Genomic DNA, 26,473 nt, shown 5'->3' on the forward strand with positions numbered 1-26,473 from the left:
CCCATTTGAGCTTATATCTAACTTATTGAGTAGATCTTTGAGTCTGTATTGGTCAAAGATTCATTAGTGTGAAACTCTATGCCGCTACACTTCGCTACGAAGCATAAATGTACGAGAAACTAATGGTGGATACTGGATATATTTCTTAGCCCTGGTTCATTGCACTATTAGAAATCTCGCAAAGCATACAGTCAAATTACAGCGGCCCATATCAACGATATCTCATATCCGAAGTCAGCTCAATCGTCTTATCGATGTCTTTATACTCTGGGATCCGTTAGATATCACTGACACACTCACTGCAGATATGGCTACTTGGACCATTTTTGTACTCATGAACTACGATATGAATATTGTATAGCAGTGGTTCCGAAAATTTTTAGAGAGTGATCCAGATCCGTCTGTCACGACACTGGCAACCAGTTGCAGTGGGCTAAGCTATTCACAGTTTTATGAAACATGATATATTTGCAAAATGTCATTGATTCAGTGTGATTGAAGTCGCCGAAAATTATCCTTCGTAATATCTTCAATGCAGGACTCTGTCGTATCGAGCGCAATACAGAAGTGGTCGCCAACCTTCTTCAAGTCACGGACTCATTGCAGGAAATATTCAAGTTCATGGAGCGCTAAATCCTTGAAGGGGCACTGCATTCTAAAAATGATGTGGTCTCAAATTGAAGGGCAAAACGAAAGAAAAAGTTTGGACGCAGCCGTTTTCTTCAGAACGCCGCCGCAAATGGAGCTGCAATGTATTGAAATTTCCACAGAGGCTTCACGCTCCAGCAGTCAATCAATTAATCAATCAATCAGGTTTATTAATATTTTCATCGTTTCAAAACATCACAAGACTGCGATACGCAGAGATCACACTTTATATAGTTGTCAGCCGATGTTATGAAGGAAATATGTCGTACACGCCAAGGTGGTTTAGATACCGCGTTCAAAGGTAGATGTCCAGTCAGGAGATTCATGTCAAAATCGGGCCTAGTGTATTCAATTTCCTTCATAACATCGGCTGACAACTATATAAAGTTTGATCTCTGCGTGACTGCTGGAGCGTGAAGCCCCTGTGGAAATTTCAATACATTGCAGCTCCATTACGGAGGCGTTCTGAAGAAAACGGCTGCGGCCAAAATTTATATTTCGTTTTGCCCTTCAATTTGAGACTACATCATTTTTAGATTGCAGTGCCTCTTTAAATTATACGCCGCGCATTGAACGATGCGTATAGCGTATATTTTACATACGATATTAACATGACAAGTTTACTCTGACTTGGATGAGTCCTTCTACAACTACAAGTCTTTCATTCTGCGACCACATTTCACGCGACTCAAAATAACGGATTTCAAGCTAAAGTTGTGAAACGTAACTGCGATATCGGTGGTTTAACCTCATCATGTCGCAACCCAACCATCACTCCCTCTCTGCTTACTCGTGCAGGATAAATATTACTAGAGAAACCAAAAATCAGTAGAACGTTATCGTCATACCAAATCGGATTGCGTAATACATGGGTTGGTACATTTTTTGTGATCAGGCCGAATGGTTACAAAAACATGTCTGCACGAGGCATTCACTGTTTATCAGCCAACGCATAGTAGATTTGAAAATGTACTGTACCTTGTACAAAAGTATAGCCAAGCTATAGTTGAATTTTCTAACATTCAAACGGAAATTTGTCAAATTCCACGTATCTTCAAGCTATCCGTTTCGCGCGACTTTGAGAATCATGGTACTTGAAATTAGCGTAGTCACGAGCCATATTTTGAGAACCATTGATACATAGTATGTGTGACTATCTGGGCCATTCTGGTGACTTGATAGTCCCCGGTACCATGGTCAATGCAGCCGTTTCATCGGAACACTTAAAATACCCTGAAATATTATCGTTGTACGAAACACAATCACAAATGCGAGTCGATTTTTTACAAATTTATTAAAAACATTCTCGATTGAAACAGCGTAATTACTTCCGACGTGGCCGGATAAAAAGACAAGTTATCATAATCGATTCCATTGTGCTCAAAGATAATACCTGCAAGAATGGGAGGTGACCCGGCTATTGATCGCTTATGTAACGCGCGCCGGTAATTATTTAAAGAACAATAGATTTCATTAATCGATTCCACACTACGACACGGACTCGGAAACAAACACGATTCAGCGTAAAGTAACAATATAACTGATAAAACATGGGTCTGACTTGACCTAACGACCTTCCGCGATAACGACCAATAAGACGTTGGCAGAACGACACAAGGCATCTGCAGACATATTAACAAGCATCAAAGATTTGAAGCATCAGAGATGTAAAAACTTCAGCGTTTTAAGCAATGGCACGCAATTCCTAGATCTCATCTTAAATTAGAGGTTAATACGAAAATTATCAAATTCACTGGCAGTAGGAATTAAGAATTTCGGAAATTCTCGAGAATCTGTAACGCAGTGACCAGAAAACGAAACCGAAGCCCGAAATTCGGGAAAAATCTCGTAAGGCGTATACACAATGGCGTGGAGGCGTGCAGTAGCGTCTGTATGGCAGGAGAAATTGCACACCACTCGTTTTCGATACATTATGCAAGGACGCGCCGGCGATGTAGAAAATATAGGTGCGGTTGTAAACAAAACATGTAGAAAAACTGAATTCCACGGCCTCGTGGCCAGGGCGGATTTGTAGGGCTACACAAAATAGAGAACATGTGGGTGATTCTATTCCGAGTCTAGTTTTAAGGTTTGAGCATCTCTCATATCGTCATACCAGTAATGATGGCGGAAAAAGTTCGAGTATACATCCTTTTTGTGCCCGCAAGGAAAATATTCCCGGTTAAAAACAATGTTGTAACTCTTGACCGTGACTATTATACGCAGCGCTCAGCGGTCATGGCGCGGATCGATCAGTAAACTTGGCAGAAATGTCGTTTCCACGGATATACAATAACAAATAGCCTTCCGCAAAATGATTCGGATGAGAAATTACGATCAACCGAAGTTCCAAGGCTCCTACGGTTGGAAGAAAGTATCAAGACCATATTTCTCGTTGGTAAATTATTCTTAGTCTCAACTATAACGTAAAATTGCGTCAGTCGAATAAATAGACTGTCACTACACGACTCGAATCACTACAATTAGAGCCCAACCGATATATCCGATAGCCAGCATATTCCGCTGTATTCAACCGTCAATAAAAGGTCTACCATTTAGCTTAAGTGGCATTCCCGAAGCTTCAGTGCATTGATTTGAACAGCAATGAACGTGAAATATTCTGGAGAGGCTGCATGTGCACACCTGCTAGTTGTATCAAATATTTCCATATCCATATTCCGAGTCCGGCAGTCACAGGTTATATCCAACTACCTACTATCGTGTTGTGACTCCACGAAAATACCGATATTGTTCCACCTCTAATGGCTGATACAGATATTTCTTTGGAAGTGTGATATCGGCCCGACATTATCGGCGAATCGATCAATTTTGGTCGTGCTCTAATTATATCTGACGCGCGTGAGCGGTGTCAATAAAAAAGCCTAGAAGTGGGCCGTGCTACAAGTCGGCAGATACGGAATCAAAATAACGAATATCGGCCTGGTGTAAATGACCATTACAGTCGAAAGACACCTCGAATATCACGAGCAACAACAAAAATTGACACTCAAATCTTTGTCGCCAGCCCTGCGGAATTACAGCCGGTCGCGCGCCCCAAACGCAACCGACGTCACACGAGAAAAGACGAGTCTAAATCAGCAATCCAAAATCCGGAAACGCAAACCGTCTCCGGTTACGCGGTCACCGGGTCGTATAAAATCCCGGTGCGCCTGAAAAACGTGTCGCGCACGATGCGCGAGCGTCCGTACTTGGGCGTGCGAAATTGCTTTTGCACTTCGTTCAGCCGCCAGCCGATTTCCCAAGACGACGTGAGCGGGTAGTCGTACTTGTCCTCGGGTATCTTCAGCTTACGCGTCTGCAGGTACTGGTACCGGCCGCGGCCTTCCTTCGTGAAGCCGTGGTACAGGAGATCGCGGACACCTGGCGTGTGAAATAGTTTTTCAAAATATTGGAATATCGTAACCAACCAGAGTTGGAAAATGTTGAACGTTTCCAAATTACATTAGAGCTAGAACTATAGCTACACATTTTGCTTCGAAATTATATTAGAATTAGAATCAAAGCTACACATTTTATTTCCGAATTATATTAGAATTAAAATTACTGAATTCGCGTAAACATCGAAATTTACCCAAGTTCAGTTCATATGAAATAAGAGTTCATTTTCATAAGCATACGAATGGCAAATTTTTACACCAAGTTTGGCTCCTTACGCACTATACAGTTCTAACGGAGCCCTTTTTTGAAAACCATAAATTAGATGATAATCAAAATTAGAACATAAAAACATTGCGAAAATTAAATTAGAATTAGAGCAAAGAAACATTTCACGAATTAGATTAGAATTAGATTACCGGCATTTCACACTAATCAGTATATTTAGACAACTAATGCAACCAACAATGTGTTCAATTGCTCATCATCATCATCATCATTGGGTTTATTAGCAATTTTATCAGTTCAATACACCACAAAAATGCGATACAATGAAATGACAGGAAGATGTCGAAGCGACAAGGAGTAGTCTATGGAATCTGACACCCACCTTGGCCTATAGGCGATGTAAAGAGGAGGCATGCACACTGAATGAAAGTAAAGAAGATAGTATAGAAAAAGAATGCGACAAGAAAATAGGGCGGCATGTCATGGGAAGCGAGATCGATAGGTCAGTCGTGGTCCGGTAATCTTGAGGATGGACTGTATTTATTTAGTAGTAATTGCTTGTATTTCGACTTGAATGTGGACATGCTCGTCGACTGTCGGATGGCCGGCGGGATACTGTTCCACACATCAGGTCCGGCATATTTGATGGAGCGATGATCTTTTCGGTCGATCATATGATATTTGGACGACGTGGACGCGCGTGTGTTGTACTTGTGCGCTTTTGATTCAGTGGTAAAGAAGTCATTGAAATATTCGGGGCAACGACCGCAGTGAAACTGATACATAAACTTGGCGATTTCTAGTTTCCGCATATCTTCTATGTTTAGGACGCCGAATCTCTTCAGCAGCGACTTATTGGATGGGCAGCCAGGACCCTTTGGGGCCCTAGCTATGATTCGGAGTACTTTATGCTGTAGTTTCTGCAGTGGCTTGAGTGCAGTTTTACTGGCAGCCCCCCAACAGAGGATGCCATAATGTAACTTCGATTGGATTAAGGATTTGAAGAGTATCAGAAGAACCCATGCTGGCATGAAGCGCCCAAGGCTGTAGAACAGGCCGCACTTCGGTGATAATTTAGTTTCTAGGGACTGAATATGACTCTTCCAGGACATGTTCGAGTCCAGTAAAACTCCAGTAAAACTCATATTGCCAAATTCATATCACTCCAAGCTTGGTGATGAGAGTTAGTCGAAAAGCTTTCAGCGGAATAAAGTTAAAAGCTTTCAGCGGAATAAAGTTGACAGTAGGGATGGTGTGAACCTCTGAAAGGTTCAGGTTCGTGTGAACGCGAACCTTTTTGAAAGGTTCTGTGTGAACACGAACGTGAACCTCGTGACGTCACGTGACGTCATCTTGCTAATTCCAACCCTATCTTCCAATGAAGTGATAGCCTATATTAATGTACACGATACCTAGCGAAGACTCGGTCCACATAATGCCACAATGCTGAAGTACATATCGGCGTTTTAAACGTCGCTAAATGTATCAACAGCGGTAATCAAAGGATATAATAATTGCGTAAAATCAATACATTCCGTCGCTTTGCAAACAATTTCGACGAGGACTTACCAAGGAATATAAGCTTACGCCTTAACGGTCTTAGCCAGACCGGACAATGTGTTCGGAGTCTGAGTATTGCTACATTGATATGGAGCAGAGTGTACTACGGGTTTCAATACTCGCTACCGATACCACAAACAACAACAAGTTATGCAGCAGTAGCAAACACCTTAATCGCACGGATTTGGTTTTAATGATACAGTGAAGATATGAAGTCAAGATTGACCCCGTACGCCCGTTCGATTTTTTTACATCAGAAGACGATATCAATGTCATTGATTGGTTGAATAAGCATCATTCGCTGACTACGTATATCGCTCGTGATGTTGTGTGATTGCGGGTCAAGCTCACAGCAGATAGTCACTAAATATTCACAAACGGAAAGCTGGTTATTCCGAGAAAATTTTTGCAACAAAGCAACTAAAACTTTTAAGGTTGTCGAGGTGCATGGTGCATGCTCGTTAAGCGTTGATTTTATATGCTGCCAGTACCATGCATGGAGTGGCCCGCAGTTGAAATGCAATAAATTTGAGCCAAAGATCTTATAATGGAGTGAAAATTACAATTTACCAAAAGGTTCACAGTGCAGAACCTACCAAGGTTCTGTTGTGAACACGAACCTCTAAATTTCCGAGGTTCACACACAGAACGCGAACGTGAACCTCACGTTCACACCATCCCTAGTTGACAGTATGAACATATTGTTTGTAGCGACATTGAAGTTCTGTACTTCTGTAAGTGTATCCGAATATCCGAAACAGAGGCGGTTACCAGTCAGTAACGGAGTATGTTTCTAATTTTTCGTGTTGGTCAAGTATTTTTTGCCTATACTTTCATTGCTAGCTCGAGTGGTTATGTTTCCTGGCTACTTCCAATTCTACTTGACAGTGCTTCAGGCCACTTCTACATACTTATTATAATTTTGAAAAGGAAAGTAATTTTAGGATAAGTTTGCGTCACTTTAACCGGCGAAATTGTCAGATGATTAGCGTGAAATAGATACTTCTTTCATAGTTTTGGGTACTTACGCTATACTTACTCGATTGCTCGTGTTTTTGAGAAGTTACATTTCTACTTAACAGTATATAAGGCAATTTTCATAGCGTTGGGAAAAATAGCCCCCGTATCGCGGCTACCGAATTTACGTTCGAAAATTGCACCTATTTGTATGACGATAGTAATTTCGCGTTTGTCGCGAATATGCACTTTACAAAATCTGAAGTAGGCCTACTCATCTTCAATCAGCTGCTATAGCGTTCATCAGGATTTAACAACCCAGGATTAAGGAAACCGGTTGATCGCAGCGCATAAAGTGTGTTTTGATCTCATGATTTAACAAACCGGAACAAATTATAGCTAACTAGTTAAACTGTGTACTAGGGCTGTTCAAAAATAACCTTTTTTCCTGAATCCTGCTGGTTACTTGATTAAATCGTTAGGTTGCCTTAAAAAACGACGAACATCAAATTTGAATTCATTCCAACCAGAATTCGCGAATTTCGTAGAGTTTGAAAATTTTGAATTTGCCTAAAAATGCAAATAAAAAAATTTTTCAAATTTTTCTGCCAACCCCATGAAATAGTTGCGCTGTCTTCTAAAACAATGCAAAACAAATTTGACTCAATTCGAAGCCGTAGAAGTGGAGTTATTTCAGTTTTTCTTTGATAATTCTGGGATTATCCTTGATTGGTGGATCATCCCAGAATTATCATCAAAAAACTTGAATGACTCCGCTTCTGCAGCTTGGAATTGAGTCAAATTTGTTTTCCATCGTTTTTGAAGACAGCGCAACAATTTCATAAGGTTGGAAGGAAAATTTGAAAAAAAATTTTTTTTGCATTTTTAGGCAAATTCAAAATTTTCAAACTCTACGAAATCCGCGAATATTGGTTGGAATGAATTCAAATTGGGTGTGCGTCGTTTTTTAAGGCAACCTAACGATTTAATCAAGTAACCAGCAAGATTCAGGAAAAAAGGTTATTTTTGAACAGCCCTACTGTGTACACTGCGTATCATTGCTACGCGGGAATATTTCCGACAATGACCGTGACGATTGTCTCCTAGGTAATGGCTTCACTAATCAATCAACAAATTATGTACCCACCATCGCAGAACGATATATCTATCAATTTTATATAATCTGTTTCTTCACTGTGCCGTACTCATTACACACGATGATAATTCTACCGATTACAACCGCAGTATCTTTATCAGCAGGCTGCCATTACATTCAACCATAGTGTCCTATAGGACACTATGATTCAACAAATTGACAACTGACAGCTAATAACGCGTCGTTGCATTATGATGCAACAGACGACACGACTTGATTGAAAACTCGGGACACCTCGAGTAATCATCGCGCGTACCATTATCCAAGTTTATGTGTCGCGATTAGGGCTGGGCACAATGATTCGAGTACTCGAATCTGAATCGAGTAGTAATTTTAATGATTCGAGTCGAGTAGTAAAATACGATTTTTTCGAGTACTGAAATTAAACGCTCCTCGCCGCTGAAAGTTAATTCATCAACAAGATTTATAGTTTCGATACTAATTTTCACAGACGAAGCCTTGAAACCTTGACTGGTCGTACCGTAGCATACAATACATATAGTACAAAACCACAAACATTACTGGGAATAACGCATTTCTGAAGTCATGATCATTCCACATCATTGCCACCCAGTGAAATGAAATCAGTGTGGTCCCAAAAATACCTAGCTATCTTTAATATGATCGATAACGGACATTATATTCTTTGTGGTGGCATAAAAGGTACATATTTGTAGTTTGAAATGCTATATTCGGTTCTGACGTCATAATAAGTGATACTCGATTACTCGACTCGACTCGAAGCAGAATACGTGATTCAGAATCGAATCACCCGGGTACTCGATTTTGCCCAGCCCTAGTCGCGATTAGCAGTTGTTAATCACACGATTAGCATTCTTCAGGATCACCTATCTTACGATCTCCGCCTAAAATGCTTCCATGGATTTACATCACTACACACGCAAAGGAACATATGCGCTCGTATGAGTTCATATTTTACGTGACTGCGGAGTGTATTTAACGGCGCGTTATGGTTCTTAACATTTAACATTGCCGGGCGAGATTCGACTTGGCAAAAGCGCCGATGACAACAAAGAGCAGCCTCAGGTAACTCCAAGCAAAACCTTTATTTCGAAAATGTAAACAATCGTTGGCGACAAGTCGACTTTGAACAATGAATGGACGTTTCTTCAAACAATTGAATACCCTCTTATGTCATGAAGTGTCGCGTATGCTCCGCGCTGGTCCTTACGGTGTGAACTGAAAGCTTATAGGCTCATTTTGTCAAAATTTGTCGAAATTCACGAAGCTGCATTTCATATCAAGGCTCATAAGACTATCGGAGGGTGCCTGATTTCAAATACTACTCCACGTCGTTTTGTCAGCTTACCATATTTTCATTGTATCACAATTCTGTGTTGTATTGATCTGATAAAAGTGTTAATAATATACTGAATTGAACCACGAACATATTTCGACTCCAAATTTTCCCAACATCACGATTGCCACGTACTATTATCATAGAAAAATACGGTTACGTCAATGATGAATTTGCAGGCATGAGTGTCTTTCCATGTCTTATTTTACAGTAGAATAAATAATCCGATATCAAGCCGAACTTCGACTGTTTCAAACTTGGGCAATGCAGGAGAAAGCCAGGAAGATCTACAACTCGGAACATATTGGATATTAGCTTTTTCGGAGTCGTTTAACGATCATGGCACACACAATACTATGCAAAGACGGATATTTATCTGCACAGTGTAAACTCTGAATCTTCTAGATAAGAATAGCGCGGATGCTGACTACACCGATAGTTTGCAACAAACAACCCATTCAAATATTCATATCTGTCAAAGACCACCAAAATTTGAAAAAAATTGGATGCGCTAAATTACATGGATTTCATGAAACTCTTGGTAATATTGCTACATTCGACGGAGTCGCGATTTTTTAAAACTTTCCCAATTCAGCAAGGAAAATATTACGGCATTAACTTTTATTTGGCACAATTTAACGCATCCCTATACAACGAAACCATACGTACCTGGCGTGACCGTTCGCATTTCTACGAGAAGAGCGTTCGGATCTTGGCTGTTCTTCGCCGCGATCATATTGATGGACGCCAATGTGGGTTTTTTCTTCGGGTAATTTATCACCGGCAACGTGAGCGATTTCTCGGGCGGTTTCGGAACCATTTCCATTAGCTTTTTGGTTCTGTCTTGTCGTCGTACTGACGATTTCTCCCGTCCGAATTCGGCGCTGTATTTTTCGTGCCACGCTAATCTAACATATGCCTCTTTTCGGACGGCCTCCTTCCAGAAATTTTGCCGCTGAGTGTCCATGTTAAGTTCACGAGCCATGCTTATTGGTGTGAAGTTATAGCAAGGAGATTAGGAGCTGAATATGTAAAGCTAACCAAAAGTTCCTGTAGAGTGTATTTGCTCATGTCATATCGGATTTAGATTTATGTACCTTCCGTTATATAGCCAACATCGAATATCATTTACTTCGTTTTATTTGCATTTCCATTAAGGCAGCTTTCTTATTCATTTTAGTCAATACAGGAAGCATCACACTCTCGTAAATCACAGCTATGTCTCAACTCGACTTCCATAAAATATTATACAGGGAAACTTCGACCTCCCGCAAAGGAGACAGCCTTCTATTCGGTTGTTGCCATGATACGAAATCGCTATAACGTGTCCCTCGTTTTGGGGAAATTTGGCAAATATGAATCGGGATAGTCAACACATTCTTCACAATATGCATCACCACAATGATACTATAAACTGATTGAATTTACAAACTCGTAGAATATAATTTATTTCATTATTTATTCATCAGCTGTTGATTAATGAACCGTAACGATCACATGTACTCATGCGTATCGTTGATATTATGAAAGCCATATAAAATATAGTTACATTATAGAGATTGTAGATTACAGTCAGCTGCTTATTTAGCATATTTATTAAATCATGTTGAAACTTCAGGAGATCGCATTTTTCTGAATAGATAGAAACGAGTCGAAAGTAATATCTTGGACGTTTAGTCTACAATGGTATGAAAAACAGGTAGTTTAAATTCCGAAGTCTGAATTGTGAGAATCCCTACTGGAATCTCGGTACGTTTTGCCTGATATAACAAGTGAGCAGCGGTGATTTTCCAACTTGAAGTAATTTATTGAAAAATAAAACAGTGTGAGCACAGGACACCGATTCCATACAGGGTGAGAATAATGACTGTTTCATACCAAACTATTAATTTTAATGACGGGGTTGTATAGCCTACCGAAAACTACGCGTAGTAATATGATATTCATGTGCATTTCAGCTGCTATAATAGAACACCAATGCAACACATTAATCATACACCAGTTGGTGTTCAAGGTCAATTCATTACTCATCATAACACTGTTTAATTGAATGTCTACCTTGATAAAAACTGGAAGGCTCTTACAGCCGGTAATCTCATGCAGAAGATGTTTCTCACTAAATGCCAAGTGAGTATGTTTCCTCAGTTGTTATTTACTGCTTTCTGCCATACTATACTATACCAATATAAATCAAGTACTATACAATCTTCAAATATCTTCACTACAACTCCAGCATTATCTATAGAATATATCATGCTACTTCATTAATGGATTTCCTTCTTTTGTAAACGTGAGTGAAATCTTTGCTACAGTTGCTTTGGTAGTTATTATTATCACTTTTCCTCCAGTAAACTCGATGACCTGACAGTCATATTGTCATTCAGCATTCCAAATGAAATGTGTATATCCATCTTTCCAAAGCAGAGCAAAGTGCCATAACCATAATGAATTTGAAAATATCATTTTTCCTCCAACTTGATTAACATAGATGACTGCTTTGACTACATGTATAGCCTCAGGAGTCAGGAGGACTACCAGATAATGACTCTCGTTTACAGGCGAAAGAGCAAACTCGAACATGATGATGCCATAGCAAAAACCACCATTTCACTAGGATCGGCGGACAGAAGCGGCACAATCTACCAGCCGACTGGTCTGTCAATCGGAGGTTTTCAGTTTGGAGACAACTACGTCACCGGGTCAATAGCACTGTTACCAGGCACAGTGATCCGATGGAATGTATGTCACTTGTGTAAATTCAGTCAGTGACAGTCTCAGTAACCAATTTGTATTTCTCAGGTCGGTAGTGTTGAGGAGATCAATGAAAGGACTTTGTCCATATTTGGAATCATATACCCACCCATAGGTAAGGGAACTCTCGAATATCGTGACTAGGGCTGGGTATAAGGATGCGAGTAGGTTACTCAAATACAATTGACTAAACAGCCAATATGTTTGAATACGTAAATTATATGGCACATTATTTAATGACTGGAGGAACCTTGAAACCCTGACTCGAGATATCATTCCAAACATTAACCAAAGCCTACCCACGTTCTTAGAAACAGCATTAGTGTCAATAATTTGGAAATAATTCATCATTGACTGCAACTGACACTCTTTACTATGAAGAAACTTTTCTAGGTACATAACTTGAATACAATTAAATGATATATTTATATTGAAATAAACCTTAATAAATTCGACTAACACTCGTCATCAAATAGTAGCGAGTTCAAATTGACTTTGTATAATGTATATCCACACTCGCATCACTAAATATGACATCACAGGTATGAAAATTAGAATATATTCCAGTGAACAGATGCACTCCAACTGTTGATGTACATGTACATTGTACAAAGCTCTTGTTTCAGTACTCTAGTTGGTGACTATTACAGCTGGTGAGTGTCAGCAGAAAATATTCGAGGTTATTTCAGTATGAATAAATTATTCATTTTGTTTTTGGTCACCAAGCGTACATATTTTGGTCTCTGTTAATCAGAGGTGGTCAAAGAAGTTACTGTCTGTACTCAAGTAGAAATAAAGGCAATTGACCAGGGTTGTAACCAAGTCACAAGTCAATCTCACTTTTATAGTTTTGACCCCCAAGTCAAGCCATTTTCAATTCACCGCCGAGTCAAGTCCAAGTTATTGAGCAGTGTCGAGTCCGATTTATGATATTATGACTCGAGCAAAGGTGGTCAGTAACGAAGTACTTCTACTTTTTGAAGTACTTGAAGTAGATTTTGTTGTACCGACTCTACTTTTCAAGTAGTTATGATTATAGACTTCGACTTCTACTTGAGTTTTCAGTTTTGTTGGCACAAATATGCGTAAAATACCTCTTTACTTACTTGTGAACCACAACTCCTACTTTAGTAGAAAATCCGGCGTTACTTTGACCACCTCTAGACTCGAGTCCATGTCATTGTTCTGACTGCTTGTCTTGTTAAACCCCCTTTATGTAACTTTGTTTAGTGATATCGAATGGTTCGCAATTATATTATAGTAATTATCCCCACTTTTAGCAGTTTCTGGTCGCATTTTCAAGTACCAGTACCAATAGTGCGGTTACTTTACTATTCTTCGAAATTATAATGAAATGTCGGTCTTTGCCGTTGGAGTCTCGAGTCATGCCCAATGACTCGAGTCCAAGTTGAGTGAATACGCAGATTGACTAGAGTCGAGTCATTTCCATATTTCGAGAAATTGACTCGAGTCATCTAAAAGTCATTACAACCCTGCAATTGACCAAGTATAATAGTATTGCCTAAAAAATTGAAAACTGTCAAATAGAAGTAATCTAAAACCATTACCACCTGAGGAAGTAATGCTAGTAGGCGAAATCCACTTGAAGTATTTGAAAAAATAGAAGTAATTCTTGCTGACATCACAATGAGTGATATTAGAAGACTTGACTCAAAATCCCATGACACAGATCCTCCATCTTGCCCAGCCCTAAACGCGACCACTCACTGGAGAATATCCACATTATTCCTCGCTAACATCCTTTTTTCGACAGAGCTAATAGTTATCGGAACGGGCACACGGTTTGAGCGAATCGATCCCGCAGTAACAAAAATTTTGACGCGGCGCGGCATTGCCATGGAAATTCAGGATACGAAAAATGCCTGCGGGACGTATAACCTTTTACAGCGCGAAAGACCTGGACTGATCGGCGCTGCGTTGTTACCGTTAACCGAACTGACAAGACCGCAGCTTCCCAATCCTCAAAACCGCAAACGATTGCCTCTCGACAATATATAATCATGTTCAGCCATTGCTATCATGATTCAACATTTCATGTTATTTATTTCCTTTGGATTGATAGAAATTATTTTGAAAAAGCACCAGAAGATACTGCACGTGTGTGTACTGTCGTAGCGATAAGTCTGAAACAGGGCGTAAACAAAAGTTGGCGGCGAGTATTGCTGTAGTGGTGGCACGTTGTTGTTGCATAGTTCGAGATCATTCGTCTTTGGCAAGAATGAACGCGCATCTGCAAGGCATGTACACCTGGAACAACAGTTTAAACCGATAAGTGAACAGCTAATAAAGGAGTAGGTATACAGGCTGTATGTAGGTACATTACGGTAAAACAAGTTCTGGATACTATCAGAGGTGGCCCAGCTTTGATACCTGAGTTCAAGTAACGATGTAAATTGTATTTGGACACAAGTAGAGGTAACAAATTCTGAGACTTGTCGCAATTACTTCATGTCGAAGCAGAAAATAAAGGTCGGAAAAATACTCGAGGCGAATAAATTTCGTTTAGGGATCTAGTGCCTGAAGCAGTTAATCACAGATTCCTGCTTAGGAAATTGTAGGGTAATCAATGCAAAATACACCACAAATACGCACAATATCGAGAATAGTATTCAGCTACCATGAGACACGTATGGCCTCACATTTCACCTAGTTGTAATGACACTTTCAATCGCAAACGTGATCAAACTACCCCAAAAGTACTTTCCACTTCACAAAATCCAAAATTACAAACTCACTTGTAAAAGTGATTCAAGCATACCAAAACTACTCTCTCTCTACTTCACAAAATCAAATTGTCAAGTTCGAGCAGTCTAAAAACATAACCACGCGAGTAATTAGTGAAAACAGTGAAACTGTAGAATTATTTTGTTGCTGCCAACTATTACGATATACAAAATCATAATTTTGGAATAAAAATACCTAGTGTATTGCTAGTGTAACATGCGAACTAGATGAACTTCGACCGCATTGAGTCATAAAAAATTATTGAAATAAATACCGTTACACGATGCTAACATAACTGACCTTCAGGGAATTGGTACGATTATCGAATGGCTCGTTGACAGTGAAAAATCGTATGGAATGGTCGTTTCTCTTGTGGCCACCAAATCTTTCGTCATCAGTGTCTAAGGCTATCGTGTATCTGACAAATACAGTCAAGGACGCAATGGTACAATATGCGATGGGCTGTCGGATTAACAGCAACTATACTGCGGTAACTATGAAGAAAGCATTCAGAAATCACCCGAGCAAGCAGTGCGGGTAGGTAAAACTGAAAAGTAGAAGTGCCTCATTACTGACCCTTGCGGTAATGAGTATCACATAATAAATTAACGTAGTTTTTGCGGGTTTGGTGAAAGGATACTTTCCCGGCTCGTGAACACCGATCTGATAGTCCGTGTAGCTCTTGTCTTTATGAAAATTGAACACGAATACGACGCCCGCCCTCTCGAACACAATTACCTTGTCACCTTCATGGTGACGGCTCACGTATCCCTGAAAATGCACAAAATAGCTTGTTGGGATTACCGACGTTACGTCAAATCCAGGACACGTCTGAATTGGACTTTCGATTATTCCGTTGACTGGATTGATTTTGACTAAATAATTTTATTCTGCGAACTTTTAGGATTGCTCCAATGCTGCCTGTTGGGTCAAAATCTGGATTTTGAATTTGTATAATCACCACCAACAATTGAATATCGATGCACAAAGCACAATCACACATTGTACAATACTACAGTGCATGGCCGTTAGGGCTGTCCTAAAAAAACTTTTTCTCCAAATCTTGCTTGCTAGGCGATTAAATCATCAGGTTCCGTAAAAAAAATGCACACCAAATTTGAATCCATTCCAACCAGCAATCGCGAAGTTTTTACAGCCCTAAGGGACATGTTCATGACAATATGGCTTACGTGAAACAATTTACAACTCTCAAGTTGGCAGTGAGATTTTAGAATGATTGGTGCTGGCGTGGGCATGCAATTCTTTTTTACTCGTTCAGTGTTGAAGTACTTCAAAAAATGTATTCCAATCAAAAATTCAATGTCGCGTATGCCTTTTATGAAGACTTGCATCAGATGCACTACTGCTTTACCTGCCCACAATTGAAAAATCATTACTGCTTCAACCGCATACAGTCGAGAAAGCTAGCTAAAACTCGTGATAGTTGATGACAAGTTGGCAACAAACACCAAGAGTCACCTGTGAAGCAGACAGCCAGTTGTACTTTTCTTCAGCTGCTTGCATGGCCGCATCAAAGTTATACAGATGCCGATATCTTAATAGCTCGTCGTCAACAAGGTTAAATTGCCGCCGCGCGTAATGATAACTCTCCCCGTTGCCTGCTCGTGGAAAATCAAGCCATTCCGGATGACCAAATTCATTTCCTTAACAACCCACACTGTTAGCACAGACTGACTAGTTTAACTCGAATACGATATCACCTACCGATAAAATTCAGGTATCCCTCTCCCCCGAGTCCGTGTGTAACCAGCCGGATCATCATGTGAAGCCGCAGGCCGCGGTCTATAACGGGCGTCAGCTCCGACATTTCAGACATGTTGGTGTACATTTCTTTGTCCATCAGCCAAAATGCGAGGCTTTTATCTCCGACCAAGGCCTGTATAAATATCGAGGCCTGATAACTGCACAGATGCACTCAAAGTAGTCAGAGTTGCTACTCATGAAGAAGTGAAAACAATCTCCTGGATTTCTACTCTGCAACAAGTGTATAGTTTTGCACAAAAACTGTAGAATTAGAAGCAATCTGAAAACCTCACTTAAATAGTAAAAGTATTCGAAGAGCTTCTCAGAGGTGCAGAACTTAAACATAGAATTGAATAGTAAATTTCGAATAATCGAGGCGGAGACGTCATATTTTGTGATACGGCTGTTGATATACAATGTTCTTTTCAATTCTCAACTAGTTGCTGACGATTACCCCTGACGGGTGTCAGCTGAAAATATTCGGGTTCATTTCAATATGATTATACAATTTAATTGTACAGTGAAAGTAAACAAGAATAACTTTTAAAAAAAGCTTTACGGGCCACATTCAAAGTGATATTTGCAGCAAGGTACTATCTTAGTAGAAAACAACTTGTTGCCCATACAACGTTTTCATGCCACCACCAGCAAAGGATTTTCCTATACTGAGTTGAAATCTCATAGTCTTAAAGCAATACAAAAACTGAACATTGCGATTACCAAAAAGCTTCATACCTGATCGTGACTTTCAGCGTAAGCGATACACTTCTCCTTGTACCTCCTGTTGTTAAGCGTGAAAGTGATATGCTGCATCTTCCATTCTTCGTCGCATTGCTCTTTCAGCATCTACAAGCAAACGGATATAAAAATTCATAGAACGCATGCTGAAAATGAGTGCATTCCAGTGCTTGTCACGATATCTGAATGGCAACGCTGACTGCTTTGATTATCTTTGATTATGACACTCGTCTTTTTCAATGCCTAGCTGTCATGACTAGCATTGGCACAATGATTGGAGCACTCTAATCTTAGTCGAGTATTATTTGTAATGGATCGAATCAAGTTGTGATTTAGAGTACTGAAATTACACGCTACCTGCCACTCAGTTATAATTTATTAACAAAAATTATAGTTTGGATACTATTTTCCACTGTAGCAGCCTTGAAATCCCGATTGTCCGCATTTCAGCATACGACAACGTAGCACAAAGCTACTCACATTAGTGACGTTGTGATCGATCCACAGTCATTCCATGTCAGTTGATCCCGGTCATGTAACCCACCATCTTAGATTTTCATAAAAATTGGTTTGCATACAGCACTTCATCTTCTGATTTCAGAAAACCAAATTTTATTGAAATCGATTTACTAGAACCGAAGATATGACAGTTCACAAATTGCTATTTTTGTGATGCATCACAATGCTCATTGTCATAAAGTGCAATGAAATAGGTGTGGTCGAAAATACACCAAATCATTTATAATGTGTAGAATTGGCCTTATATTCTTTGAGGTCCATTACCTTAATCCAGTTGTCAGGGATTGCCATCGCCAGCCTGTAATCGAATCCAATGCCGCCTTCTTCAATAGGCCTACACATCGCCGGCATCCCAGATACATCCTGCACACAAGAGCCTTACAGCACCAACACAATGGAATAGTACACCCGTTTTACACATACCTCTGCAATAGTGATGCTAGACGGATAATATTTGTGCATGACATGATTGACCAACATCAAATACACGACAGATTCGATGTCGATGTGCAGACCGAAATACTCGTGATACCCGCCAGAGAATCCCCGGCCTGGAAAATGTAAACTTGATCAAAAATACGAGAAACGGGCCGATCGCACCACACCAATTCGACGACCTACTTATCCCGTGGTCGTGGTATATCATGGACGTCACCCCGTCGAAGCGGAACCCGTCGAATTGGAAATTGTCCATGTAGCTCGCGACGTTTGAAAGAAGAAATCGCAGAACCTCCCATCTGAATAATATGGGTTTCGTGGTAACAAGCTCGGCAGAATTCTCTCTCAGGTGCAGTAAATACACTTTTCCCAATCATGTTTCCCACGGCATTGCAAAGGAAGCCAGCGACTTGATGTTTTAATGCTCTCAAATTGAGACCGCAATCACCTTTCCATTATAGAAACTCTCTACACAGGAGGGGTCGGCGAAACCTTGATATTGTTCCGAATTCACGATCCAAATACCAGGCACATGCTTACTTGGAATAATCGAACAATCTGCTGTCCCAGAGATCGTGAAATCCTCGCGGTCCGCCATGGAAATGACACGAGTCGGTCCCGTCAAACTGATTCAGCCCGTCCAGTACGTTTTTCGACGCGTGGCTGTGCACAATGTCCAGCAGGACGGAGATCCCCATTCCATGGGCGGTGTCGATTAACGCCTTCAGATCTTCAGGCGTGCCATATCGGCTGCGACATCAAAAACATTGATATATTATAAAAACTTCTTGGATGTACAGAACTTCAATATCCAATTGAATAGTATATAATCATATTGAAATGAGCCCGAATATTTTCCCCTGACACTTGTTAGGGGTAGCCCGGATCGTTACCAACTGATAGAGAATTGGAAACAACATTGTATATCAACAATCGGCATATCATTTTGTGATACAATTGTTGATATCCAATGTTCTTCCCAATTCTCTACTAGTTGCTGACGATTGCCCCTGACGAGTGTCAATCGAAAATATTCGGATTCCTTTCAATATGAGTATACTGATCAATTGGATGTTGCATTAGTCTTGTAATTTGGAGGTAGCCACCTCTGACAACTGCCAAAAGTATGCTTCCATAAACTGCTTCTGAAACTCTACTCCCATTCAAGGTAGTTTTGGCACGTCTTGGAAACGGCTTATTGCAGAAATATACAAGATTGTCACTACTTGAGTAATGAGTACCAATCACCGATTACTTTGACTAGCTCTGGTTGGTTTATGTCACGAGCACGTCCGTTTACTTACCATTGACAGGAGCACAATAAATTTAGTAACACAAAAGTTCTGGCTGTTTAAATATTGAAGTTTTGTACCCCCAGAAGCCTAGTTAACACAATCTGTAAGAAATCACAAACCTGGAAGGCGCGAAAAAGCTGGTCACTTGATAACCGAAGCTGCCGTAGTAGGCGTGCTCCATCACCGCCATTAGCTGAATGTAATTGTATCCCAAATATTTGATTCTCGGCAACATGTTTTGCGTGAAGTTCTTGTACGTCGACACTTTTCCCTCGGGAGACGCGATACCGATGTGCGCCTCGTAAATACGCGGGGCTTTCGGCTTTGCGGGACGTGCATGCTTGAACTGAGATGAAAATGGGGCAAATCATTGACCGGTGTCGTCAGAAATATTTATATTTTAATATTCTTAATCGCAAAATGCAAGACGTTGAACTAGTTGAAGGCTTATCTATCAAGAAAGGAAATACAACACCAAATGATAGCAATATTTAGACCGCTATGTAGAACGCTTTCTGACGTCATATATATAGTTAGTGGTGTACTTTCCACTAGTCCCATGTCACAATGTAACAATTAATGTGAGAAAAGCAGAAAGCACCGATCTGGAGCATCTAGAATGGGATTGAAGACAACCCAACCAATACCTACCTTGTATACCGTGTCCGGAGATGGGTTATAGAACAACCACTTGTAAGTGACGCCCTCATTCTTCTTCGGTTTTACGACGTAGGTTGCCCACGGCGATATGCGCTCCACGTGTTCGCCATTCGGTGTTACAATCACGAGCTGAGACAAACAGGACCGTCGACTAACATGAAGCACCGAAAATGACCGAATTAAGTTGTATATTTATATATTGCATAGATCAGAAAGCGGCCAGAATAAAGTTCTGCGGTGAGATTCATTGTGCAACCGCTGAGGTGTCGTCATAGGATTGAGTATTTCCCTACTGCCCAGTCAAATCATAACAGATTTTCGAAATCTGGTAGCCAGCCCTGTGTAGCATATAGTAGCACTGACGCCCTTACCAACAAACCTCTGAAATGCGAGCCCGCTTACTAAATACAAACCTTGATCTCGCTTAAATGAGGAATCGCGCACGTCCCGTCTGCCTTTGGCGGGATTTTCAATTTCCACTTGCCGTATCCCAGGTTTTCATACGGAAACTCAAACTTGTTCCAATCATCTGAAGAATAACTCCACGTTACAGAAACCGTACACGAAGACACTTTCGGAGGTACAGAACTACAATATTCAATTGAATAACGTATTCATAGTGTCTACTAGTTGCTGATAATTACCCCTGACAAGTGTCAGCCGAAAATATTCGGGCTTATTTCAATATGAATGTATTATTCCTATGTATATAGAAGTTGTACATACACTTCTACTCTGAAGCATAGGCTACTTACTGAATGCTCCAAAAATAAACACAGCCGTAGCGCCGGGAACCCATTCGAGACATTCGACGCTGCCGCAGGCTGTTTGACGAACGCCAAACCTCTTGTAACTCTGCAGAAACTGGTCCAGGCCTTCTGCTTTATCGATAGCGTCCTTCGTTCTCGAAAAGATGGCGTGTCTGAAATGAACAGATGTAGTCAAAGTTGTCAGTGATCAGTATCACTACTTAAGTAGGCTACATAATTATATTATAGTAGTAGGCCTACATCGGCCTATATTATTTATATATAGAAAGAAGAGAAGTATAAAATACTTTACTGAATTAAGTACAATATCTCAAGATGTGTCAAACTCAAAACTACTAAAAGAAGTTCTTCTACTTCCAAATTTGAATGAAGTATCACAAATTGACTACGACAATGCATTTGCCAAAAAAAATATTCAGTTTAACTTGATTCGGGAGCTATTTCAGTAGGTTGTCAGGACAATTTCACTCAGAAGAGTGCTACAAACACATCCCAACATTACCTCTGCTTTGCAAAATCCAGACGTGCAAAAAAGTTTCAGCTTAAAAATTTACAAGTAGAAGTGGAAGAAGTCTAAAAACTACTTTAGTAAAGGTAAGCTAAGTCAGAAGGCAAAGGTTACTCTGAAAATAGAAAAAGGTCTGAAAATGGCATATTGATAAGTCAATCGCAATTGACTCTTCGTAGCAAAATATTTCAAAGGGCTGATTCATTACCACTTACCTACGACATAGGTCGGATTCAAACCTTTTCAGGTACGGATCAAGGTCCAGCAATTTGGATAAATCCGGTATTGGGTATTTTTCAACCTCGCTCGAATCGATGACCACGTTCATCCCGAATTTATTCAACCGAGGCGCTTCAATTATACAGAACTAAACAACGCACATTAGACATAACGTTTTCAAAAAGTATATTCAAAAATAATATTTCTTTATTCAAATATAGTACATAAAACTAAACACTCATTAGACCTATACAGTGAATAAGTACCGTGTTGAATAAAGTCGACTTCTGTTGTGTATCCACAGAAGTGGCTAAAATAGTAATTTTAGCCAAGGCTACTCAAGTAGAGCAGAATAGCTGATTTACAGTGTAATAATTGCAATGCAGGAAAAACAAATTGGTCGTCTATGAAAATTACAGACAGGTGCCATGCATTAGCTACAGTCCGGCAATGTGAACTATACACATTATCGAATTCAAGTTGACACAATGGAACAAAAAAATTACGGTAATGATCGGCATAACTGCCAACGCCGCAATTGACTTCAACCTTTGTTAAACAGATAGTTTTAATCCATCAGCAGCACTGACAAGCTTAAATACCGACTGCTGATGATTCACATTCCACAAGAAAATCACAATGCCTAAAAATGTGTACAAGACATTATATGCGGTGGCTGGGGTCAAGCGAAACTGTGTTTAAGATGACACGATGAGTATTTTAAATTGATCACAGTTGAACTCAAAAGCCATAACACACATCGAAAGATTCAATTTCAACATTATATACAACTGTACAAAAGGGATGTCAAAGAATACTTCGCAGGCCTACATTTGACCACCAGCCATCATTCAACGGAAATAAGAGGCTCTCGATAAATGATAGCTTGCTTTTCTGATGCAAGGTCCCCACCTTCTGCACTCACAGTAGTAGCGAAAATCTGACTATCAGTATTCAAATTACAAGGGCCAGAAAAATTTACATGAGACATGAATAAATGCATTAGCAACTATCCACTAAACGACAATAGTTCCTTCAGACGCAGGCATTGAAATACTAGCCGTCACCACTGGTCTATTGGATCCGCTTTTCAGAATAATTGCACTGATGTCATCTTGCGTCGGCCTGTCAGCCACAATACACTCCACACGGGTTTCCAGTTTGTAAAAGACCCCGGGCACCAGCGACGGTATGTCCAGCACTTGAGGCTCAATCCTGTATGTAATGTCAGAGTATTTGAAACAAAGCTTCAAATTTGTAACCAAGTTATGGTCCGAGCCAGACGTTGACCCGGTGTTTTGAAGGCCGATTACAAGTTTGAAAACAGGCCCTAAGCCTTGAACAGTGGCTGATATCTTCAACGGCACACTGTTGTCTGTAGAAATTGGTGTCACACTCGATTCCAACGCTTTCAAGTATGTTTTCGCCACAGTGAGACGCAATCTTTGTAGATCAGTCTGGAAAGCTTGAAATATTTGAGTGCCTTGTTGCCGTTCTCTTATAGTCTGATCGATGTATAGTTGAGACTTCTTTGCAATCTGTAACTTTACGCCTTGAGCAGCTGGTGGACCACGATGCACACCTTTATCGTCATACTTTGCAGTTCTTTTCATGATATGAAAATTAACGGCTCCAGACGCTAGCACTGCAATCAGCGTGCTGTCTTCCCGGCCATATTTTCCAAACACCATCGCATTCGCGGGTTCGCGCAACGTAATTTTATCGACAACGCACTGTCCTTTGTAGACGTGAATTTCATTGTTATTCAACGACACCATGACTGCTTTGAATCCTCTGCTCTTATGATCCATGAGAGCCGTGCATATTATACCAGAAGGCATGTGATACCTCCACAATCGCTTGCCTTTTGTTGTGTAACAGGACAAGGTTCGATCCATACAAGCGACAATAAGGTTTTTGTTCACTTTTTCCAATCCCACAATTTGAGACTGCAGTTCCAAGCACGGATACGCCACGTCTGATCCTTTTTTAAGCACATAAATTTTACCTGAACGGCACGCGACATAGACCCGAAAATCCACATCGAAAAGGCCGGAAACAGCGATAAAAGACGGAATATCCGGCAGGGCATTCTTTTGTTGAATACTGAACGACTCGGCTTCCAGAAAGAGAACTTCTTTATTTTCAGTGCCGATAACAACACAACTTATCCCATCATCTTCAGGAACAGATTTTTTCATAGTCGTAATGCACACTATCACAGTCTGCCGTTTGAGAACGCCAGATTTATAGCGATCAACATACTCGTTCATTTCACCCAAAGTGTCGAGTTTTAGCAATCTTATCGAACGATGTGTTAGCGGAACACTATCGGGGTCCTCTTTAATTGAGTGCAGAGTGGCGCAAAGCGTTTCAGTATCAACCTTGTCAGCTTTAGCCTGTGCCCATATATCGCCTTCCGCTTCATTGAGTTGGAGATACGGCAACACGAACTTATAGTACGGTCTCATGTTTTTGTAAACGTAAATGAATGATCCAGACGCGACCGCAATACCTGGTATTCTCGGTTCGTGATGATCCATGTAAAAAGAGCATATTCCAGTGGGAAGATCAAGTAGAGAGTTCTCTTGGAAAAGCGAAGCACCTTTGAATACTTTCAGCTTCATGTTAAATGTTCCGTTGCCTAGAGTTGCTATGACAGCTTTACTGTCGCCATCTCCGCTCAGATCAGTCAGGGTGAGTCCGGAGGAAAATGTGTATAAGCCAGCGACTGGGTCGTAAAACGCTTCAATCCAGTTTTCGTTAGTAACTTGCGCATCTTCAGTAGTCATTGTGTCGGATATTTCGAACTACTATACGCGATACCAGCACATACCTACTTCAGAATTTCTAGAAAATCTAAAGAAATAATAGCCTAATAATTAATAAATCAGCATTTTCAAAAGTTCAAGACACACAATACACGACACAATGCTTTGTAATAAATAAGAGAAAGATGTTGAAATGACTACATAGGGTACAAGTCTATCGATCTAACAACCACTTAGGTCTACTGAAATGATGAGGTCTCAAATTAAAGTGATGTCAGGTGAAAACATTTTGGCTGCAGCCATTTTCCTCAGATCAAAGCCACAGTAGACCGATTACCAGTAAACCCAGCCCTCGGTAAACCCAGCCTTACAAACCCAGCCCTCGGTAAACCCAGCCCTCGGTAAACCCAGCCCTCGGTGAACCCGGCCCTCGGTGAACTCGGCCCTCGGGAAATTTGGTATTCACCGGCATCCCTAATATCCCAGCATCCCGGCAACCCTAATATCCCACCTCCGGCAACCCTAACCCTAACCCCCAACAACCCTAACCCCCAACTCTAATATCCCACCTCCGGCAACCCTAATATCTCCCCTCCCACAACCCTAATATCCCACCCCCGACAACGCTAACCCTAACCCCCAACCCTAATATCCCACCTCCGGCAACCCTAATATCCCACCTCCGGCAACCCTAATATCCCCCTCCCACAACCCTAATATCCCACCCCCGGCAACCCTAACCCCCAACCCTAATATCCCACCTCCCCCAACCCTAATATCTCCCCAACCCTAATATCCCACCTCCCCCAACCCTAATATCCCACCTCCCCCAACCCTAATATCCCACCTCCCCCAACCCTAACCCCCAACCCTAATATCCCACCTCCCCCAACCCTAATATCCCCCAACCCTAATATCCCACCTCCCCCAACCCTAATATCCCACCTCCCCCAACCCTAATATCCCACCTCCCCCAACCCTAATATCCCCCCTCCCCCAACCCTAACATCCCCCCTCCCCCAACCCTAACATCCCCCCTCCCCCAACCCTAATATCCCACCTCCACCAACCCTAACATCCCCCCTCCCCCAACCCTAATATCCCTCCTCCCCCAACCCTAATATCCCTCCTCCCTCAACCCTAATATCCCACCTCCACCAACCCTAATATCCCACCTCCAACAACCCTAATATCCCACCTCCGCCAACCCTAATATCCCAGCTCCCAGCTTTAATTCAAAATTGTTCGGGGGCGGAATTCACCGAGGTCCATAATATTCCAGAAACACCATGAATACCACAAAACAAACAAGTAGAGTATGTGAGCGTCGCGTTATCTCCCCCGCTTACTCAATCCGTGAATACAAAATTTCCCGAGGGCCGAGTTCACGGAGGGCTGGGTTTACCGAGGGCTGGGTTTGTAAGGCTGGGTTTACCGAGGGCTGGGTTTACCGGCAACCCAGTAGACCAATACGAAGTGCAGCCAAAATATTTTCATTAAATGCACCATTCCAATACAGCTATATCTGTAGTATCGAGCGTCATATAATTTAATTGTTAAACTAATGCGAAATTTGTGGCACACATTTTGGTGCGCTTTCTCGGAATGCTGTTTTGGCATCGTCATAAATCAATATTTGTAGACTCGAATAAATCATATACCTAACACGTTGTTTTTCGACTCCCTTATCCAAAATGAGCCACTAAACTCTACAGGGTTGGTGCGATGACATGCAAAATTAGGTCAAAAACATGCAAAATAAGGTCAGTCGCGACATGCAAAATAAGGTCAGTCCGCGCATAAATCCAACTCTATACTTCAATTACAAATCCAACTCTTTTTCTTATGAAAACAAAATTCAAAATATCTTTCCTGTATAGTAGCCTACTTTCAACATTGAAATTCCTTATCTATATCCTAAATCTTACGATGTTTCAATCAAAAGGTAATCATGATTATCTTGATTACGAAGTCAGTCCCGTATAATATTATTATCAGTCCGCGCATAAATCTAAATCCATATTTCAATTAC

The 26,473-nt window shown here is 40.8% G+C and overlaps 4 protein-coding genes across 4 annotated transcripts; 1 reads left to right on the plus strand and 3 right to left on the minus strand.

Annotated features, from left to right (window-relative positions):
* Window positions 1–1,923: 1,923 nt before the first annotated feature.
* LOC145453958 (protein SPMIP1-like) lies at window positions 1,924–10,422 on the minus strand. Its single transcript, XM_080331921.1, has 2 exons — window positions 9,933–10,422; window positions 1,924–4,029 (listed from the first exon to the last, which is right to left on the minus strand). Exons 1-2 carry the CDS (start codon window positions 10,246–10,248, stop codon window positions 3,782–3,784), a joined length of 564 nt encoding a protein of 187 aa, XP_080188047.1. The 5' UTR covers window positions 10,249–10,422; the 3' UTR covers window positions 1,924–3,781.
* A 743-nt stretch (window positions 10,423–11,165) lies between these two features.
* On the plus strand, window positions 11,166–14,131 carry LOC145453202 (NADH dehydrogenase [ubiquinone] 1 alpha subcomplex assembly factor 3-like). Its single transcript, XM_080331176.1, has 4 exons — window positions 11,166–11,390; window positions 11,822–12,002; window positions 12,063–12,129; window positions 13,789–14,131. The coding sequence occupies exons 1-4, from the start codon at window positions 11,314–11,316 to the stop codon at window positions 14,031–14,033; spliced, it is 570 nt and encodes a 189-aa protein (XP_080187302.1). The 5' UTR covers window positions 11,166–11,313; the 3' UTR covers window positions 14,034–14,131.
* LOC145453199 (1,4-alpha-glucan-branching enzyme-like) lies at window positions 14,047–21,828 on the minus strand. Its single transcript, XM_080331173.1, has 15 exons — window positions 21,667–21,828; window positions 20,929–21,095; window positions 20,587–20,702; window positions 20,165–20,302; window positions 19,633–19,859; window positions 18,759–18,968; window positions 18,402–18,517; window positions 18,204–18,331; window positions 18,045–18,143; window positions 17,259–17,369; window positions 16,485–16,656; window positions 16,239–16,423; window positions 15,400–15,530; window positions 15,060–15,177; window positions 14,047–14,282 (listed from the first exon to the last, which is right to left on the minus strand). The coding sequence occupies exons 1-15, from the start codon at window positions 21,777–21,779 to the stop codon at window positions 14,235–14,237; spliced, it is 2,079 nt and encodes a 692-aa protein (XP_080187299.1). The 5' UTR covers window positions 21,780–21,828; the 3' UTR covers window positions 14,047–14,234.
* Window positions 21,829–21,841: 13 nt separating this feature from the next.
* LOC145453200 (BBSome complex member BBS1-like) lies at window positions 21,842–25,105 on the minus strand. The gene is made up of 3 exons (XM_080331174.1): window positions 25,057–25,105; window positions 22,616–24,952; window positions 21,842–22,582 (listed from the first exon to the last, which is right to left on the minus strand). The coding sequence occupies exon 2, from the start codon at window positions 24,460–24,462 to the stop codon at window positions 22,687–22,689; it is 1,776 nt and encodes a 591-aa protein (XP_080187300.1). The 5' UTR covers window positions 24,463–24,952; window positions 25,057–25,105; the 3' UTR covers window positions 21,842–22,582; window positions 22,616–22,686.
* Between the last annotated feature and the right edge of the window lie 1,368 nt (window positions 25,106–26,473).

This window comes from Botryllus schlosseri, chromosome 13, assembly GCF_051294905.1.
Source record: "Botryllus schlosseri isolate E-star chromosome 13, Bs_hap1, whole genome shotgun sequence".
Taxonomy (NCBI): Eukaryota; Metazoa; Chordata; class Ascidiacea; order Stolidobranchia; family Styelidae; genus Botryllus; species Botryllus schlosseri.

Coding starts and splice junctions, on each gene's coding strand:
- LOC145453958 (XM_080331921.1), bottom strand. CDS start 10,248: ATGGCTCGTGAACTTAACATGGACACTCAGCGGCAAAATTTCTGGAAG. Junction 4,030..9,932: donor AATGCGAACGGTCACGCCAG/GTACGTATGGTT, acceptor TTCACACGCCAG/GTGTCCGCGATCTCCTGTAC.
- LOC145453202 (XM_080331176.1), top strand. CDS start 11,314: ATGTCTACCTTGATAAAAACTGGAAGGCTCTTACAGCCGGTAATCTCA. Junction 11,391..11,821: donor TGTTTCTCACTAAATGCCAA/GTGAGTATGTTT, acceptor TCTCGTTTACAG/GCGAAAGAGCAAACTCGAAC. Junction 12,003..12,062: donor GCACAGTGATCCGATGGAAT/GTATGTCACTTG, acceptor TGTATTTCTCAG/GTCGGTAGTGTTGAGGAGAT.
- LOC145453199 (XM_080331173.1), bottom strand. CDS start 21,779: ATGAACGTGGTCATCGATTCGAGCGAGGTTGAAAAATACCCAATACCG. Junction 18,969..19,632: donor AGCTTTTTCGCGCCTTCCAG/GTTTGTGATTTC, acceptor TTGATGTCGCAG/CCGATATGGCACGCCTGAAG. Junction 16,424..16,484: donor GGGATACCTGAATTTTATCG/GTAGGTGATATC, acceptor TGGGTTGTTAAG/GAAATGAATTTGGTCATCCG.
- LOC145453200 (XM_080331174.1), bottom strand. CDS start 24,462: ATGACTACTGAAGATGCGCAAGTTACTAACGAAAACTGGATTGAAGCG.